Source organism: Hemitrygon akajei, chromosome 9 (genome assembly GCF_048418815.1).
Source record: "Hemitrygon akajei chromosome 9, sHemAka1.3, whole genome shotgun sequence".
Taxonomy (NCBI): domain Eukaryota; kingdom Metazoa; phylum Chordata; class Chondrichthyes; order Myliobatiformes; family Dasyatidae; genus Hemitrygon; species Hemitrygon akajei.
The window spans coordinates 66916688-66935532 of NC_133132.1; the positions used below are offsets into that span (position 1 = coordinate 66916688).

Genomic DNA, 18845 nt, shown 5'->3' on the forward strand with positions numbered 1-18845 from the left:
AAGACCAGCTAGTGTAGTACATGCAGTTCTGATTGCCATAGCATAGGAAGGTTGTGATTAAACTTGAGGATGCATAGAAAAGATAAATAAGGATGTGGCAGGGCGAGATAGCTTGAGATACAAAGAAAGTGGAAAGGCTGCAAGTGTTTTCCCTGAAACAAAGGCAGCCAAAGAGGTGACCTTACAGAGATTTATAAAATCATTAGGAGCATAGATAAGATGGATTGTCACAGTCTTTTTCCTAGGTTAATGGAGTCTAAAAATAAAAGATATAGAACACAGAACAAAACAGAACAGGAACAGGTCCTTCAGCACAGTGTCTGTGCCGATCAAAACTTATGCAATCTACCTGCACATGATCCATTCCCTTTAATTTAAGGTGAGAGGAGAAAGATTTCAAACAGATCTGAAGAACATGTTGTTATAGAGGGTCATGGAGTTACAAAGCACAGATACTTTCAGCCCATCTCAACCATGCTGACCAAAATGCCTTTTAGGGCTAGTCCCACTTGCTTGCACTTAGCCCATATTCCATCTAAGCCTTTCCTATCCATGAAGCTGTCAAATGTCTTTTAAATGTTGAAATTGTACCCACCTTTACCACTTCCCACCACCCTACTTGTCACCCTCCAGCCATTGTCTGTATCTTCACCCTCCCTTTCCCTAGTTTATTCCATCAGCCTTTTCTTTAAACCTGCCTCCACCTACCATACACCAGTCTCAGAAATTCCACACCTCCCCTACCAAGATCATCGACCGTCATGTTTCGCCCCATAACAACTCCTTCATAAACCACCCCCCACCCCACCATCCCCAGGTGTTGTTCTGCCCTCTAAGTTCTTCTAGTAGTTTGCTTAAAGCTGGAAGAATTCAAAGTGTCTTTAAGAATGCATATGAAAACCTTCAAAAAGTTATTAAATCACACCTGGAAAAGTTATTAAATCACACATTGGAAACAAAAAATAAAATTGAAAAACTGAATATAATGTTCCAAAAACACTAGCATGAAAACATTTGAGAGGCTGAAGAAACTAATCTAGGGAAGCAAAATAGGCCTACGTTGTCTGGAGTTAAAAGAAAATGTCATTAAAACCCACCAAATGCGGGAGAATGAGAAAAGATGTAGAATTGATGGTCCCCCTTTATCTTTTCATTCGCTCATCATCTGTATGCAGGATCTGCAATGTGTGCCGAGCACTGCAGTTACTTACAAAGACTAATCCAACAACACCTTCCAAACACTCACCCTTAACTATCAAGTAGATGCATAGAAATACTACCAACCCCAGTTCCTCTCCAAGTTACACACCATCCTAACTGGAAATTAGATTGTTCCGTCTAGGAGCAGACACAAGTTAAGAATCAGCCATTCGTAATATATGAGAAGAGATTTCTTTACACTGAGGACGTTGAATCTTTAAATTTCTCTGCCTGGGAAGTTAGTAACCAAATACGTTTTTAAACAAGAGGTTAAGAGATGGTTTAGAAATTACAGGAGATAAGGGATAAAGGGTTAGTGCAGGATTGAATGATGGAACAGGCATGAGGAACTCAACACTGCTTTTCTATTTCAGTTGTTCATACACCATACCAGACAAGACAGTGACAAAGAAAGCCAAAAGTGCAATACGAGGGATGAACAGAGTTCCTAAAAAATTATATAATTACACCAACAAAACAGGTCCTAAATTACTTAACCGACCAGAAAAAGGAGAAATTGGAAGCACTAAAGAGTAAATCCCAGATAAGCTGAGAAACAAGGTAAATCATTCCAAGTCACCACGTTACATTCATTAGACTTAGAATTGCTTTCACCTGTCTATCTGGGACCATCATGGCCACTGACCGAAACTGGATTTTTAGATTTTCCGGCAGCTCTTGACGTCCTGCATATCCAGGATTCTACAAGGAAGGAACCAAAGACAATTCAGCAACTTTGTTCAGAAAATGAACAGTCCTAAGTATAACACTATGCTATTGGGCTGTTACTAATTTAAATGATTCTCATGAAAATTGCAAGGGGTTCACAATGAATTGCACACAGTAACTAGAGCATAAACTCTATTTTTTGAAAATATACAGATTGCATTGAATTTACAGGATAGAAGTCCTTTCCTTCCTTCTTTCATCCCATCATACCATCCCTCCAATACACACACACACACACACACCCCACCCCACCCCCCCCCAACAGATTATTCTTCCTCACTTATCTTCTTAAGCACTTGCCCCTTAAAATAAATCATCACACCAAAAGAAGGACATGATTATACTAATGGAATGGAGAGGAGATTCCCAAGGAATTTGCCTGGGATGGACCATTTTAATTATGAGGTGAGAGTGGATTTGAGGAAGAATATTTTTCCCTAGTTAGTTGCAATCTGGAACAATATGCCCGAGGGGTTGGTGGAGCAGATATTCTCATAATATATGGGAGCAGGGATTCCCAACCTATTTCATGCCATGGACCAAGACCATTTTTAAACAAGGGTCCATGGACCCCAGGTTGAGAACTCTTAGGCTAGAGTAATGGCAGAAGGAATTTAATCCTGAATGCAAAGTGATATGTTTTGAGAGGTCAGATAAGTGTAGGGCATCCACAGTAAATGGTGAGGTTTAGGTAGTGTTATGAACAGAGTGACCAGAAAAACATAAGAAAAACATTTGGCCCATCGAGTCTGCCTCGCCACCTCATCATAGCTGACCCAATTTTCCTCACCCCCAATCACCTGCCTTCTTCCTATATCCATTCATGCCCCAATCAATCAAGAATCTATCAGCCTCTGCCTTAAATATACATAAAGACTTGGCCTTCACTGCTGCCTGTGGCAAAGAATTCCACAGATTCACCACCGTCTGGCTAAATAAATTCCTCCTGATCTCCATTCTAATGGGACACCCCTCTATTCTGAAGCTGTGTCCTCCAGTCTTTGACTCTCCCACCATGGGAAACATTCTCTCCACATCTGCTCATCAAGGCCTTTCACCATTTGTTAGGTTTCAATAAGGTCACCCCTCATTCTTCTGTATTATAGTGACTACAGGCCCAGAGCCATCAAATGCTCTTCATATGACAAGCTGTTCAATCCTGGAATCATTTTCATAAACCTTTGAACCCTCCACAGTTTCAGCGCTTCCTTGCTAAGATGAGGGGCTTAAACCTGCCTCACCAGTGCCTTATAAAGTTTCAACATTACATCCTTGCTTCTATATTCTAGTTCTCTTGAAATGAATGCTGACATTGCATTTGCCTTCCTCTCCACTGATTCAACCTGCAAGTTAACATTTAAAGAATCCTGCATAAGGACTCCCAAGTCCCTTTGCACCTCAGTTCTTTTGCATTTTCTCTCCATTTAAAAAATAGTCAACCCTTTCCTTTGTTCTACCAAAGTGTATGACCATACACTTCCCAACACTGTATTATACCTGCCTTTCTCCTAATCTAAGTCCTTCTGTAGTCTCTCTATTTCCTCAGAAATATCTGCCCCTCCACCTGTCTTCATAACGTCTGCAAACTTTGCAACAAAGCCACCAATTCCATTATCTAAATCATTGACATATAACATCAAAAGATTTGGTCCCAACACAGACCCCTGTGGAACACCACTAGTCACTGGCAGCCAACCAGAAAAAACTCCCTTTAAATCGCAGCAAGAGGTGGAGAGGGAAGAGTTAAAATAAGCTCGGAGAGGAGCTGTTTGTTTTTTTAACTGATCGCAGCAAAGAGGCTAGACTGCGTGGGCGCGTGATGTAGCGCACCAAAGGTTTAAAAAGAAAGACCACCATATACAGCGGTCATCGTCGGAGTGGACTGAGGCAGAGTGGGTCGGCTTTGGCTCAATCAGGCTTCGGCGAGAACAGGCAGAGGCAAGGTTTGAATGGGGCACAACTGTGCAAACGCGTGAAAGTCGGCCCGTGAGGCAGCAGGAGAATTTAAATGGCGAGAAGAGGCTGAAAATGAGCTTCACTCCAGGTGAGGTAAGGCCGGGTAAGCTCCTTTAATTAATCTAATTAGATTAGGTGTAGGTAATGGAGGCAACAGTTAGGGCAGTTGAGTGCTCTGTTTGCAGTATGTGGGAAGTCAGGGCGAGCACAGCTGTCCCTGATGACTACACCTGCAAAAGATGCATCCAGCTGCAGCTCCTGACAAACCATGTTAGGGAACTGGAGCTAGAGCTGGATGAACTTCGGATCATTCGGGAGGCAAAGGCAGAAATAGACAGGAGTTTCAGGGAGATAGTCACCCCTAGTTGGGCAACTGTCAGGAGAGGGAAGGGGAATAGACAGGAAGAGCAGAACACACCTGTAGCCATTCCCATCAACAATAAGTATATCGTTTTGGATACTGTTGGTGGGGACGACCTACCAGGGACAAGTCGCAGAAGTTGCGTCTCTGGCACCGAGATTGGACCCTCAGCTCAGAAGGGAAGGAAGGAAAAGAGGACAGCAGTAGTGATAGGGGTTTCGATAGTTAGGGGGACAGATAGGAGGTTCTGTGGAAGAGATCGAGAATCCCGGATGGACTGTTGCCTGCCTGGTGCCAGGGTCCGCGATATCTCAGATCGAGTTCTCAGTATTCTCAAGAGGGAGGGTGAGCAGCCAGATGTCGTGGTCCATGTAGGGACCAATGACGTGGGTAGGAAGAGTGAGGAGGTCCTGAAAGCTGAGTTTAGGGAGCTAGGTGCCAAGTTAAAGGACAGGACCTCCAGGATAGCAATCTCAGGATTGCTACCAGTGCCACGTGCAGATGGGTTTAGAAATAGTAAGATAGTGCAGATCAACACATGGCTGAAGACATGGTGCAGGAGGGAGGGCTTCAGATTTATAGATAATTGGGCAGTTTTCCAGGGAAGGTGGGACGGTTTACATCTAAACTGAAGGGGGGCAAATATTCTTGCAGGCAGGTTTGCTAGAGAGGCTCCAGTGGTTTTAAACTAGATATGAGGGGGGAGGGGAACCAGAGTGTAGAAACAGATGTATGGGAGAAGGAAGAAATTGAAGACAGTAAAGTTCTTTGTACTGTTAGAGATAAACAGAAGAGGTGGAGAATTACTTAGATGCATTTATTTTATAGCTAGGAGCATTTTAAGAAAGGTGGATGAGCTTAGAGCATGGATTGATACCTGGAAATATGATGTTGTTGCAGCTATTTGTGAAACATGGTTGCAGGAGGGGTGTGATTGGCAACTAAATTTTCCTGGATTTCGTCACTTCAGGTGTGATAGAATCGGAGGGACAAGAGGGGGAGGTGTTACGTTGCTTGTCAGAGAAAATATTACAGCGGTGCTCTGGCAGGATAGATTAGAGGGCTCGTCTAGGGAGGCTATTTGGGTGGAATTGAGGAATGGGAAAGGTGTAGTAACACTTATAGGGGTGTATTATAGACCACCTAATGGGGAGCGAGAATTGGAGGAGTAAATTTGCAAGGAGATAGCAGATATTTGTAGTACGCACAGGGTTGTGATTGTGGGAGATTTTAATTTTCTACCCATAGACTGGGAAGCCCATACTGTAAAAGGGATGGATGGTTTGGAGTTTGTAAAATGTGTGCAGGATAGTTTTTTGCAGCAATACATAGAGGTACTGACTAGAGAAGGGGCAGTGTTGGATCTTCTGTTAGGGAATGAAATAGGTCAGGTGACGGAGGTATGTGTTGGGGAGCACTGTGGGTCCAATGATCACAATGCCATTATCTGGATAGACAGGGTCTGATTAGGAACAGTCAACATGGATTTGTGCATGGAAGGTCATGTTTGACAAATCTTATTGAATTTTTTGAAGAGGTTACGAGGAAAGTTGATGAGGGTAAAGCAGTGGATGTTGTCTATATGGACTTCAGTAAGGCCTTCGACAAGGTTCCACACGGAAGGTTAGTTAAGAAGGTTCACTCGTTAGGTGTTAATATTGAAGTAGTAAAATGGATTCAACAGTGGCTGGATGGGAGATGCCAGAGAGTAGTGGCGGATAACTGTTTGTCAGGTTGGAGGCTGGTGACTAGTGGGGTGCCTCAGGGATCTGTACTGGGTCCAATGTTGTTTGTCATATACATTAATGATCTGGATGATGGGGTGGTAAATTGGATTAGTAAGTATGCAGATGATACTAAGGTAGGTGACGTTGTGGATAATGAAGTAGGTTTTCAAAGTTTGCAGAGAGATTCAGGCCAGTTAGAAGAGTGGGCTGAATGATGGCAGTTGGAGTTTAATGCTGATAAGTGTGAGGTGCTACACTTCAGTAGGAATAATCCAAATAGGACATACATGGTAAATGGTAGGGCATTGAAGAATGCAGTAGAACAGAGTGATCTAGGAATAATGGTGCATAGTTCCCTGAAGGTGGAATCTCATGCGGATAGGGTGGTGAAGAAAGCTTTTGGTATGCTGGCCTTTATAAATCAGAGCATTGAGTATAGGAAATGGGATGTAATGTTAAAATTATACAAGGCATTGGTAAGGACGAATTTGGAGTATTGTGTACAGTTCTGGTCACCAAATTATAGGAAAGATGTCAACAAAATAGAGAGAGATTTACTAGAATGTTACCTGGGTTTCAGCACCTAAGTTACAGAGAAAGATTGAACAAGTTAGGTCTTTATTCTTTGAAGCGTAAAAGGTTGAGGGGGGACTTGATAGAGGTATTTAAAATTATGAGGGGAATAGATAGAGTTGATGTGGATAGGCTTTTTCCATTGAGAGTAGGGGAGATTCAAACAAGAGGACATGAGTTGAGTCATGTCAACAAAAGTTTAAGGGTAACAGAAGGGGGAATTTCTTTACTCAGAGAGTGGTAGCTGTGTGGACTGAGCGTCCAGTAGAAGTGGTAGAGGCAGGTTCAATATTGTCATTTAAAGCAAAATTGGATAGGTATATGGACAGGAAAGGAATGGAGGGTTATGGGCTGAGTGCAGGTCAGTGGGATTAGGTGAGAGTAAGCATTTGGCATGGACTAGAAGGGCCAAGATGGCCTGTTTCCGTGCTGTAATTGTTATATGGTTACTCCCACTCTTTGGCACCTACCAATCAGCCACTGCTTTATCCATGCTAGAACCTTTCCTGTAATGCCACATGCCTCATGTGCAGCACCTTCAGAAAGTCCAAGTACAAAACATATACTAATTCTCCTTTGTCTATCCTGCTTGTTACTTCTTCAAAGAATTCCAACAGATTTGTCAGGCAAGATTTTCCTTGAGGAAACCATGCCGACTATGGCCTATTTTGTCATGTGCCTCCAAGTACCCTGGGACCTCATCTTTTCATAATCAACTTCACATCTTCCCAACCACTGAGGTCAGACTAACTGGCCTATAGTTTCCTTTCTTCAGTCTCCCTCCCTTCTTGAAGAATGGAGTGATATTTGCAATTTTCCAGTCTTCCAGAACCATTCCAGAATCTAGTGATTCTTGAAAGATTACCAATGCCTCCACAATCTCTTCAGGCACCTCTTTCAGAACTCTGGGGTGTACACCATCTGGTCCAGGTGACTTATCTACCTTCAGACCTTTCAGTTTCCAAAAACCTTCTCTCTGGTTATGGTAACTTCACAACTTCATGCCCCTGACACCTGGAACTTCCACCATACCGCTTGTGTCTTCCAACTGTGAAGATCTTGGAGTACAAGTTCATAGATCTATGGAAGTGGCAGCACAGGTTGGTGAAGAAGGCTCATGGGATGTTTGCCTTCATCAGCCATGGCAGAAAATATAAGAACAAGGACATTACCTTACAATGTTATGAAACCTTGGTTAGCCCCCCCGTGGGCTTTTCTGGTTCCTACACAGCAGGAAGGATATGACTGTTCTCGGGGGGGGGGGGGAGCTGCAGAGGAGATTCACTAGCATTTTGTTTGGAATTGGAGCATTTTAGTTCAAGAGTCGAGATTGCTGATTCTTGACTCTGGATCATTTCCAGAGTGTAAAGGAGAACAAAATAATTGTTACATAGGATCTGATGCAGCATGAGACATAATAAGATAAAGAGCACAATAATAAAAACACTTTTTCATAATATTGCTGGCCTTTTTCTGACACTTTTTTGAATATGTGTTCTTGATGGTGGGCAAGCTGGTACTGATGATGCATTGGGCAGGTTTGCCTACCCACCGTCAAGGATTCCTGGCTGCTGTAGTGTCTTTATTGTACCATGCTGTGACATAGCATGTTAGGATGCTCTCTACTACGCTTCAGTGGAAGGTTGTGAATATTGATGTGCATAGTCCTGCTCTCTTCAATCTCCTCAGAAAGTAAGGTGGTGAGTTTGGTGAACTTCCTGGATTGTGTAGGCTCTGTGCGGGGACCGACCGAGATGTGCACTCCCATGTGTCTGAAACTGCTCACAGTTTCCGCTGCTGTGCTGCCAATGTTAAGAGTGTGAGTGGTGCGAGTTCTCCTGAAGTTGATGAACCATCTCCTTTGTCTTGTTGACATTGAGGATGAGGTTATTTGCCTAGCTCCAGGCCTCAAGCTATTCCTCTGCCTCTCTGTTGGCCATATTGTTGCTGCTGGTGGTGAGTCCCAGCACTGTCGTGTTAACAGCGAACTTGACAATGTGATTACTCGGTGTTTGGCCGTGCAGTCGTCAGTGAGCAGAATGTACAGAGGTGGGCTCAGCACGCAGCCCTGGGAGGTGGGGGGGATCCCATGTTGAGGATAATGGGGAGGGAGGGGCAGTTGTGCATCCTATGTGAGGACTGTTGGTTAGAAAGTCCAATGTTCAGCTGCACAATGGTGTGTTTAGACGGAGGAGTAGAAGTTTGTTCGCCAAGGTCTGTGAGACAGTAGTGCTGAAAACCTAACTGAAATCCAGAAAGAGCATTATACATCAGTGTCCTTGCTTTCTAGGTGTGTTGGGGCCAGGTACATAGAGAGGTTCTGTCAGTAAGCATATTGGCGAGTGGCAGAACTTGAGTTTTGGCTGTGTGCCATTACCAGCCCTTCGAAGTGCTTCATGAGGATTGGCATCAGTGCCTCCAGTTAGTTCTGAAGGTGTAAACTTCTCTGGTACAGGGATAATGGTCGCTGATTTGAAGCATGTGGGGACAACGGTTTGGGTGAGTGATGTGTTGAAGCCGTCTGTGAAGACGTCAGTGAGCTGGTGTGAATATTCCAGTGAGCCTGAGTATTCAGGCTGGGATATTATCTGGCCCAGCAGCCTTATGGGGGCTGACTCACTGCAGGGTCCTTCTCGCGTCTGCTACTGGCACAGGCAATTGCTGCTCAAATGGAAGGGGGATAGCTTTCGTGGCCTTCATTGTGCTGCATGCCTCGAGGTGTGCATAAAATTTGCTTAGAGGGCCAGGGACGGAAGGCGCACTGGTATAGTCTATGCCATTTTTCCTTGTGTAGTTAGAAAAGCCTTGATGCCCAGCCACATATCCTGGGGATCGTTAGGGACAGGTGTTCCTGAATTTTGTGCATAGGCTGTCTTTGCACTTTGATGCCTAAAATGAGGTTAGTAGAAGAGATGGGAAAGGTTGGGATTGTATACTCTGGTGCACAGGATCCTGAAGGGACAGATTGGGCAGATATTAAAGACCTTGCTCCCATGATGGTGATGTCTAAAACAAGAGGGCATAGGTTTGAGCTGCGAGACGGGAGGTTTAGAGGGAAGCTGACAGGTCTATTTTCATACAGAAATTTGGAAACTGGAATCTGCTGCCTGAGATAGGTATATGTGGAGGCAGGTACCATCACAACATTTTAGAAACCTCACAAGCACTCGAATCACCAAAGCTATGGGCCTAATGCTGGCAAATGGGATTAATATAAATAAATAGTGGTCAGCATGGATGTGGTGAACCAAATGGCCTGTTTCTGTACAACTTAGTAATCATTCCCCACTTCCAAATAATTACCAAAGTGCCAACCAAACCCCTTTGAACCTCAGGGTAATCCACAGTGTGGTACTTCATTTACTCAACTACAAGCTAGCGCTCTGGACATTGATCCAAAGACATTTCATGTATCAGTCTTACAGCTGGGGAATTTATATTCAAGTAATTAAATAGCACTGGGATTTAAGAAAACATATTTTCAGCAGCAGCGAAGAGAGAATTACAAATTGTTGTAAAATAAAATCTATCCTATTTTATCCTTTCAAGAAAGGAAACCTGTGAGCTTTCAGCCACCTAGTCTGAATGTGATTCCCAAGCCAATAACAGAATTGATTCTTGTCAGTTCAGGGGCTATTCTAGGTGGATATTCAATGCCAGACATCGAGATAGATAAGAGAAAGATTTAACACTCCTCTCCAATCTACTCTCCTGCCCCTCCTGTCTCAGCCATCAATTCCCTTGGAACTAGCAATCAATATAAACCACATGATTGAATTTTAACTGCAAATTGATTGCTAAATGCAACTGACAGCTCTGTGCATGGGTAACATTACAGCTTTCCTTGCACATTGAGGTTTTTAAGTGATCTGCAGAGAAATCAAATTGTACCACAAATGGAATGAGCTTTGAATACAGAATTGACCTTTACCAGAGCAAAAGGCATGGCCCAGTATTAGTTGAAGAGCCTGCCACAATCTGTGAAAAAGTTGCAACATGATTCTTCTCTTTTACTCTGAGATCATCATGCTGTAAATGAGTTTGTTAATGGTTGGCACATCCCAACTACCATAATTCCTGCTCTAATTGCCCAGGTTGAGATCATGGTGTCCATCCCCAATTGGTATCTCCACCCAAGGTCAAATAAACCCCTGAAATTGAATTAGCAATAACCGCACTGTTTCTGTGAGACTCTGTACAGAGGCTCAGGATTTAGGTGGGATGAACTACAAGCTTCACACATTTCAATACTATTCATTTAAACAAACGGATGTGAGCCCACAGTGCAGGCCAGCTTCGATGAGTACTTTTATGTACAGAATATCCATACCAGCTTGTTTATTATTAGAGGTTTGCTTTTCTCTTGTGCCCAGTGTTTCCACAAGGGCACTAGACAATGAAAGTGAAACTTACTTTAAAATTCACAAGATCTTATAAGATTCATTAGAATGGGGACACCAGAACTGATACGTTGTTTCACAATGCATTAAAAAACATAAATCAGAAAAGACATGAACTGGCCGACTAACATCATATCATCTATTTTACAATATTGTTCAAAGTCACAATCTACTGAAATAGACAATGACAATTCAAACTCAATCCAACTTCATAACAACTGCCTTTTTTCTTTCTTACCATTGTGATAAAAATGCCAAACTCTGGGTTAAGTGATACACTATCTCCATCAGTGAAGATAAATATTTTCTTTCTTTCTTTCCGTGCAATAAGAATAATATAAATTTGTTGTGCTGCCACAGATAATACAGGCAGCTCGATGCGATTAAATTCATCAAAACAACCCCAGGATCCAGACTGTGCCAAACCTAAAAGGCAAATTTCAATCAAAATGGGGCAAAATTAATATATATATATAGTTATCAAAATCTGCAGCATGATGCACATCAGATTTTTTTTAACATTTTAACAGATTACTAATTTACAAGAAAATATGATGAAAGGATATGAACACTTGAAAAAGAATTATAAATGATAATATCAAAACTTTAAGTGTTGGTCAATATACAATTCAGATTAAACCAAATTAGATTACCGTAGATTCCGGATTTTAAGCCGCTACTTTTTTCCCACATTTTGAACAGCTTTGAACTTTGCGGCCAATAATCCGATGCGGCTAATGCAAGGTTTTTTTCATGCCGCCTCGTAAACATTTTGCCTCGTAACAGTAGACCAATAAAATTGATGAGTAGTTCACAGAGGTCCAATGAAATTGTACGATAAATCAAGCGCACTTTCACAATTAAATTATTGTAAATCAGTCATTTGTACTCACCCTCATCAACATGGAAAACACTCGAAGCATTGTGCTACCTACCCTCTTAGTTTAAACTATATTTGTTTTCTGTACTACATCGCGGGATGCTATGACGACACACCCGGTTTCGCGGCGTCTTGTGGGAAAATGCCGTTTGCGATGAAACGGAAAGGAGGGGGGAGCGGATTACGCGAGCGGCTTTGGATCCGAGCGAACTCTGCTTTTAAGTTAAAGGTATCAATAACTTTTCCTGGTAGGCTGCAGTATATATATTTTTTACCAGTCGTTAGGAGATATTGGAATGTTGTTCAGTAAAGAAGTATACGCAACGTATATTTAAAAGTAGCCGCGTACGGGCACGGTTCGAAAAAAAGCATTTGCAATATGTATTTGTTTTTGTTACCATATGGATTTAATTAAAAGTTAAAAAAATCCTCACGTGTAATATCTTTCTGTGTAAATATCTCATATTACAACGTGGGACACCTGCGGCCGAAAATCCGGTGCGGCCTAAAATCCGGTGCGGCCTTTACATTTAAAAAAATGATTTTATTTCTAAAATTAGTGCCAGCGGCTAAAAATCAGGTGCGCTCTGTAGTCCGGAATCTACGGTACATCAGACGCACAATTTTGATTTATTCATTGGTCAGGTTGTGAGTATGAGAAGATTGATTGGGTAGGAGAAGACTGATTGCGTGATAAGTAGCTAAGCTGGCACAATTTTCCACATTTTCAGGTGCTACAAGAATCAGTGCTGGGGACTGAACATTTTACAATTTAATAAGTGACTGAAATGAAGGCAGCAAAGGGATGAATGATAAATGTGCTGATGACACAAGAAAGGTAGGAAACGAAGCTGCAAATGGATACAGATAGATCAGCTAAGTGGCATAAAACTGGCAAAAGGAGTACAATGCAGGAAAAGATGAAATTGTTATTTTGGCAAAGCAATAAAAAAACTATCTAAATGGTGAGAAAATTCAAAGCCCTGAGATGCAGTGGAATCTGAAAGTTCTAGCTCATGATTCATAAAAGGCTAGTATACAAACAAAACATAGTCATTTATTGAGTAACACAACAAAAAAAGTTTATTATTTGTTTATTATTATTGTATATTGTTATTTTTCCAGAATATTATTGCTTACTGATTTAAGAATTGAATATAAAGGTAGCGAAGTTAGTCTTCAGTAGTAAATGGCATTGGACAGAGTTCAAAGATCAAAGTAAATTTATTATCAAAGTACATATATGTCACCATATAAAACCCTGAGATTCATTTTCTTGTGGGCATACACAGAAAATCCAAAAAACATAATAGAATCATTGAAAGACCGCATTCAACAGTACAAACAACCAATGAACAAAAGACAACAAACTGTGCACATCAAAAGAAAAACAATTAATAATAAATAAACAATAAATATTGTGAACATGTGGTAGAGTCCTTGAACATGGTAATAACTTTCCTGAATCTGATGGTGTGTGTCTGGATGCACCTGTGCCTTCTTCCAGATGGCAGCAGTGAGAAGACAGCATGGCCTGGATGGTGTGGAGCCTTGAGAATGGATGCTGCTTTCCTGCGACAGCACTCCATGTAGATGTACTCAATAGTGGGGAGGGCTTTACACATAATGGGCTGGACTGTTTCCACTAATTTTTGTAGGATTTTCCATTCAAGGGCATTGGTGTTTCCATACTAGGCTGTGATGCAACCTGTCAATATACTGTACTCTCCACCATGTATTTATCAAAGTTCGTCAAAGTTTTAGCTGTCATGCTGAATCTTCACAAACTTATAAGGAAGTAGAGGTGCTGCTGTGCTTTCTTCGTAATGACCCTTACATGCTGGACACAGGACAGATCATCTGAAATGATAACACCAAGGAACTTAAAGTACCCGACACTTTCCACCTCTGAATCTCCAATGATGACTGGCTCATGGACCCAATTTCCTGCTCCTGAAGTCAATAATCAGCTCCTTGTTCTTGGTGACTGAGTGAGAGGTTGTTGTTATGGCACCATTCAACTTGACTTTCAATCTCCCTTTTTATATGCTGATTCATCACCACCTTTGATTTGGTCAGCGACAGTAGTATCATTAGCAAACTTAAATATGGCATTGGAACTGCGCATGGCCACACAGTCATAAGTATAAAGTGAATAGAGCAGGTACCTAAGCATGCAGCCTATGGCGCACCTTTGCTGATGGAGATGGTGGAGATGTTGTTGCCACTGGGGACAGCAAGTGAGCAAACTGAGGATCCAATTGCACAAGGAGGTGTTGAAGCCAAGGTCTTGAAGCTTATTGATTAGGTTTGAAGGGATGATAGTATTGAATGCTGAGCTTTTCAATAAAGAACAGCCTGAAGTATACACCTTTGCTGTCCAGATATTCTAGGGTTGAGTGAAGAGCCAATGAGGTGAAATCTGCTGTGGACCTGTTGTGATAGTTGGCAAATTGGAATGGATCCAAGTCACTTCTCTGGCAGGAGATGTTATGTTTAGTCACCAACCTCCCAAAGCACATCATCGCAGTGGATGCAAGTGCTACTGGATGATAGTCGCTGAGGCAGTTTACCATGCTATTCTTGGGCACTGGTGTGGTTGAAGTCTACTTGAAGCAGGTGGGTGCCTCAGACCGCCAACACGAGAGGTTAAAGATATCAGTGAATTCCAGCCAGCTGATCAGCACAGGTCCTTAATACTTGGCCAGTTACCCCATCTGGCCTGGATGATTTCCAGGGTACACCCACCCTCACATTGGCCTTAAATACTGAAATCACAGGGTCATCAGAGCTGTGGCAGTTCGTGAAGATTCCTTAATGTTTTGATGATCAAAATGAGCATAGAAGGCATTGAGCTCATCTGGGAGTGAAGCCTTGTTATCACCTATGTCACTTGTTTTCACTTTGTAAGAGGTAACAGCATTCAAGCCCTGCCGCAGCTGTTGAGTGTTCACCTGGAGCATTGTATAAAGAATGTACAGTAGTTCAGAAAAAATATATATTAATCTAAAAGCTGAAATGAGCAGGTTATCTTTAAAGGATATATTGAACAGATTTGGCTTTTAGTTGCTGGAGTTTTGAAGACTGAGAGATGATTTAACTGAAACAAGAGGTTCAATGGGGTTTTGACAGAACGGTTATGGAGAGTATGTTTCTCTGGAAGAAATTAAAGCTAGGGCTAACTATATAAAAATAAAAGAGGGCTGAACATTTAAGAAGTATTTTTTTTCTTTCAAAGGGTCATGCCTTGGGAATTCTCTTCCTCAGAGGTGGTGGAAGCAAAATTTTCTGATGTCTTTAAGGGAGAGATAGGCCATCTTGAATTGTTGAATTTAAGACTGATGTCAGGTGATACACGGCAACTTCTGCAAGCAGCTCACAAAACTTCTAGATATATTTCTTCTGAATTACTGCTGCAAGTAATCTGCAGCCTGTTATTTCTCTTCAAGTAAAATATTTTAACTATCTAAAAGAATTTTATGATCTCCTGAAGGACTCAATGACTCAACTCTCAGGAATGTACGTATGGCACCTTTCAATGAACAAAGGTATCCTTTGTACATCGCCATGGCCGGAAGAGAGGAAGGAGAGGAGGACTCCAAGCCAGACTAAAATGGCAGGGTCAAAAATTCCTCCACTCAGTATGTTGTTAGCAAATGTACAGTCACTAGAGAACTCCATTAATTGTCATCTAACAGATGCATTGATGACTGAAGATAAATTGAGAATTGTAAAGTGAGAAACGTTTCTATTTGGAATGACAGCAATAGTAACAGGCCAGAATTTAATAATTTACATAAAGGTATTTTTGCATGTGGTGGATCACAGGCATATTTAAATACTACAGGGCATGTGGCAAAGTGGCTCTCATATGTTGTTCATAGGCTTTTCAACTACAGTGAAGTGTTCATATCAGAAGCTGTTGGTTCACTGAATCAATTCCTATCAATAAAGGAAGGTACCACTCTTTAGCATTGGGTTTATTCTTAGCAGACCCCTACTCTTCAAGGGCTCCAGCGGTACAACATGTGGAAATCTATAAAAGTTAAGTATTGGGAGTTTAGGACCAAAATATTCTGCATGGGTGAAAGGTAAGGATTTAAATCAAGGAAATCCTGGATGTCAAGGGATATTGATAATGCTTGATAAAGAATCAGAATCAGGTTTAATATCACTGGCATACAGTATGTCCTGAAATTTGTTAATTGGAGAAAGGCCAATTCTGATTGATGGTATCAGAAAGGATCTGGCAAATGTGGATTGAGACAGGTTGTTTTCTGTCAGATGTGTACTTGGTAAGTGGAAGGCCTTCAAAAATGAAATTTTAAAAGGACAAAGGACAGTTTGTATGTGCCTATCAGAATAAAAAGTAAAGATTAAAGATGCAAGGAACCTTGGTCTTCAGGAGATTTTGAAGCACTGATTAAGAGAAAAATAGGAGGTACATATCAAGTATAGGCAGGGAGGAACAAATGGGGTGCTTATGGAGTATGAGAAATGCAAGAGAACACTTAAGAAAGAAATCAGGATGGGTAAAAGGGATGAGATTGCCTTAGCAGACAAGGTGAAGGAGAATCCTAAAAGATTCTACAGATATGTTAAGAGCAAAAGAATTTCAAGGGACATCTTCCTCTGGAAGATCAGGATGGAAATTCATGCGTGGAGCCAAAAGAGATGGGGAGATCTTAAATGGATATTTTTTTTGCATTTGTATTTACTCGGGAGATGGACACAGAGTCTACAGAAGTGAGGAAAATGGCAGTAAGGTCGTGGACCCTATACAGATTACAGAGGAAGAGGTGTTTGCTGTCCTAAGGCAAATTAGGGTGGATAAATCTCCAGGCCTGACAAGGTGTTCCCTCAGACCCTGCAGGAGGCAAGTGCAGAAATTGCTGGGGCCTTAGCAGAGATACTAAAAGCATCCTTAGCAACAGCTGAAGCACCAGAGGATTGGAAAATAGCCAATGTTGTTCCTCTGTTCAAGAAAGGCTCTAAAATAAACGAGGAAATTCCAGGCCGGTGAGCCTGAAAGCAGTGGTGAGCAAGTTATTGGAAGGTAATTTAAGAGACCAGATATGTAAGTATTTGGATAGACAGGGACTGATTAGGAATAGTCAGCATGGCTTCATACATGATAGGTCATGTCTAATTAATCTTAGAGTTTTTGAGGATGTTACCAGGAAACTGGATGAAGGCAAGTCAGTGGATGTTGTCTACATGGACTTTTAGCAAGGCATTTGACAAGGTCCTGTATGGGAGGTTAGTCAAGAAGGTTTGGTCACTCAGCATTCAAGATGAGGTAGTAAGTTGTGGGAGAAGCCAGAGAATGGTAGTAGATGGTTGCCTCTCTGACTGGAGGTTTGTCACTAATGGAGTGCCACAGGGATCAGTGCTGGGTACATATTGGAACTAACAACATAGGTAGGAAAAGAGATGAGCTCCTGCAAAGAGAATATAGGAAGCTAGTAGGGAACTCAGCAGCAGGACCTCAAGGGTAGTAGACACTGGATGGCTGTATGTGCCGTGTACCAGTGAAGGCAATAATAGGATAATTTCACAGATAAACCTGCTCAAGATGGTGCCTGCGTACAACACTCCTTTGGTCGACATCTCCTGAAATAGATCATGAAACCATATTATTTCACTTCTTTTGTGTCTTTTACATTTGTTTTTCATCTTGGATGTGATTCTGGAATTGTCATAGGCTGTGATTTGCCTTTTGAAGATCGCTTGGGTGTTCCAGTGCTCCACGGTCTCTGAGGGGATTCTGGGAGTCAGAGGCAGTGTGTGGGAAACTCGTGTTTGATTCTATTTCACCAATAAAAGCTTCCATTGTTCACCAGTTACAGTGACAAGGGAGATTGAAACATACAGGTGACTGTGGAAGCTTGGGACTGTTTGGATGTTTCAGCACTCTGCAGTCTCCAAGAGGATTCCAAGTGACAGAGACAGCATGCGTGAACTTCATGGTGAGAAATTCATAACGGGCTCATTCAGAAAGTCAGGAGGAATCATATCCAGGGAAACCTGACCACGTGGATTTGGAATTGGCTTGCCCATAAAAGGCAAAGGCTGGTTTTAGATGGAGGGTATCCTGCCTGGTGGTTGATGACCCATGGTGTCCTGTAGGTAGATGGAGAATATCCTGCCTGGAAGTCGGTGACCCGTGATGTCCTGCAGGTATCTGTGATTTTAGAAAATGACTTGGTGAAGGAGTGGAAGAGTAGGTTAATAAGTTTGCAGATAATGCAAAGGTTGGTAGAGATGTAGAAGGTTATAACAGGATATTGACAGGAAGCCGAGCAGGGCTGAGAAGTGGCAGATTGAGTTCAATTGAAAAAAGTGTGAAGTGATTCACTTTGGAAGGTCAACTTTGAAGTACAGGGCTAATGGTAGTATTCCTAGCAGTGTGGAGGAACAGAGGGATCTTGGGGTCCACATCCATAGCTCCCTCAAAGTTGCCACAAAAGCTGATACTGTTGTGAAGAAGATGTATGCTGCATTGGCCTTCATTAGTTGGATGATTGAATTCAAGAGCTGCAAGGAAGTGTTTCATATCTGAAAACCCTGCTTAGACCACACTCAGTATATTTACTAGGACACTGCCTGGATTAGAGAGCATGTCTTAGAGGATAGGTTGAGCAAGCTAGGGTTTTTCTCTTCGGAATGAAGGAGAATAACAGGCAACTTTATAGAGGTGAACAAGATGTGAAAAGGCATGGATTTTGTAGACAGCCAGAAACTACCCACCCCCCACCAGAGTGGAAATGTCTAATATGAGGGGGCATAATTTTAAGTTGATTGGAGAAAAGTATGGGGGGGGATATCCGAGGTAAGTTTTCTTTTACTTGAGAGAGTGGTGGGTGCATGAAACGTCATGCTAGTGGTGGTGTTGCAGGTAGATACATTAGGGATATTTAAGAAACCCTAAGCACATGGATGATTGAAAAATGGAGCACTATGGAGGAAGGAAGGGTTAGATTGATCTTAGAGCAGGTTAAAAGGACAGTACAACATCA

At 42.0% G+C, this 18845-nt stretch overlaps 1 protein-coding gene across 1 annotated transcript in view; it reads right to left on the reverse strand.

The window, feature by feature from the left end:
• Nucleotides 1-18845, reverse strand: part of LOC140732659 (dynein axonemal heavy chain 8-like) — a 704719-nt gene that overhangs the window by 447135 nt on the left and 238739 nt on the right. Inside the window, exons 43-44 of the mRNA XM_073055352.1 lie at nucleotides 11185-11372; nucleotides 1816-1902 (exon numbers count right to left, since the gene is read on the reverse strand). Of these exons, the coding sequence (XP_072911453.1) occupies nucleotides 1816-1902; nucleotides 11185-11372 (275 nt within the window). The remainder of the gene's footprint in view (nucleotides 1-1815; nucleotides 1903-11184; nucleotides 11373-18845) is intronic.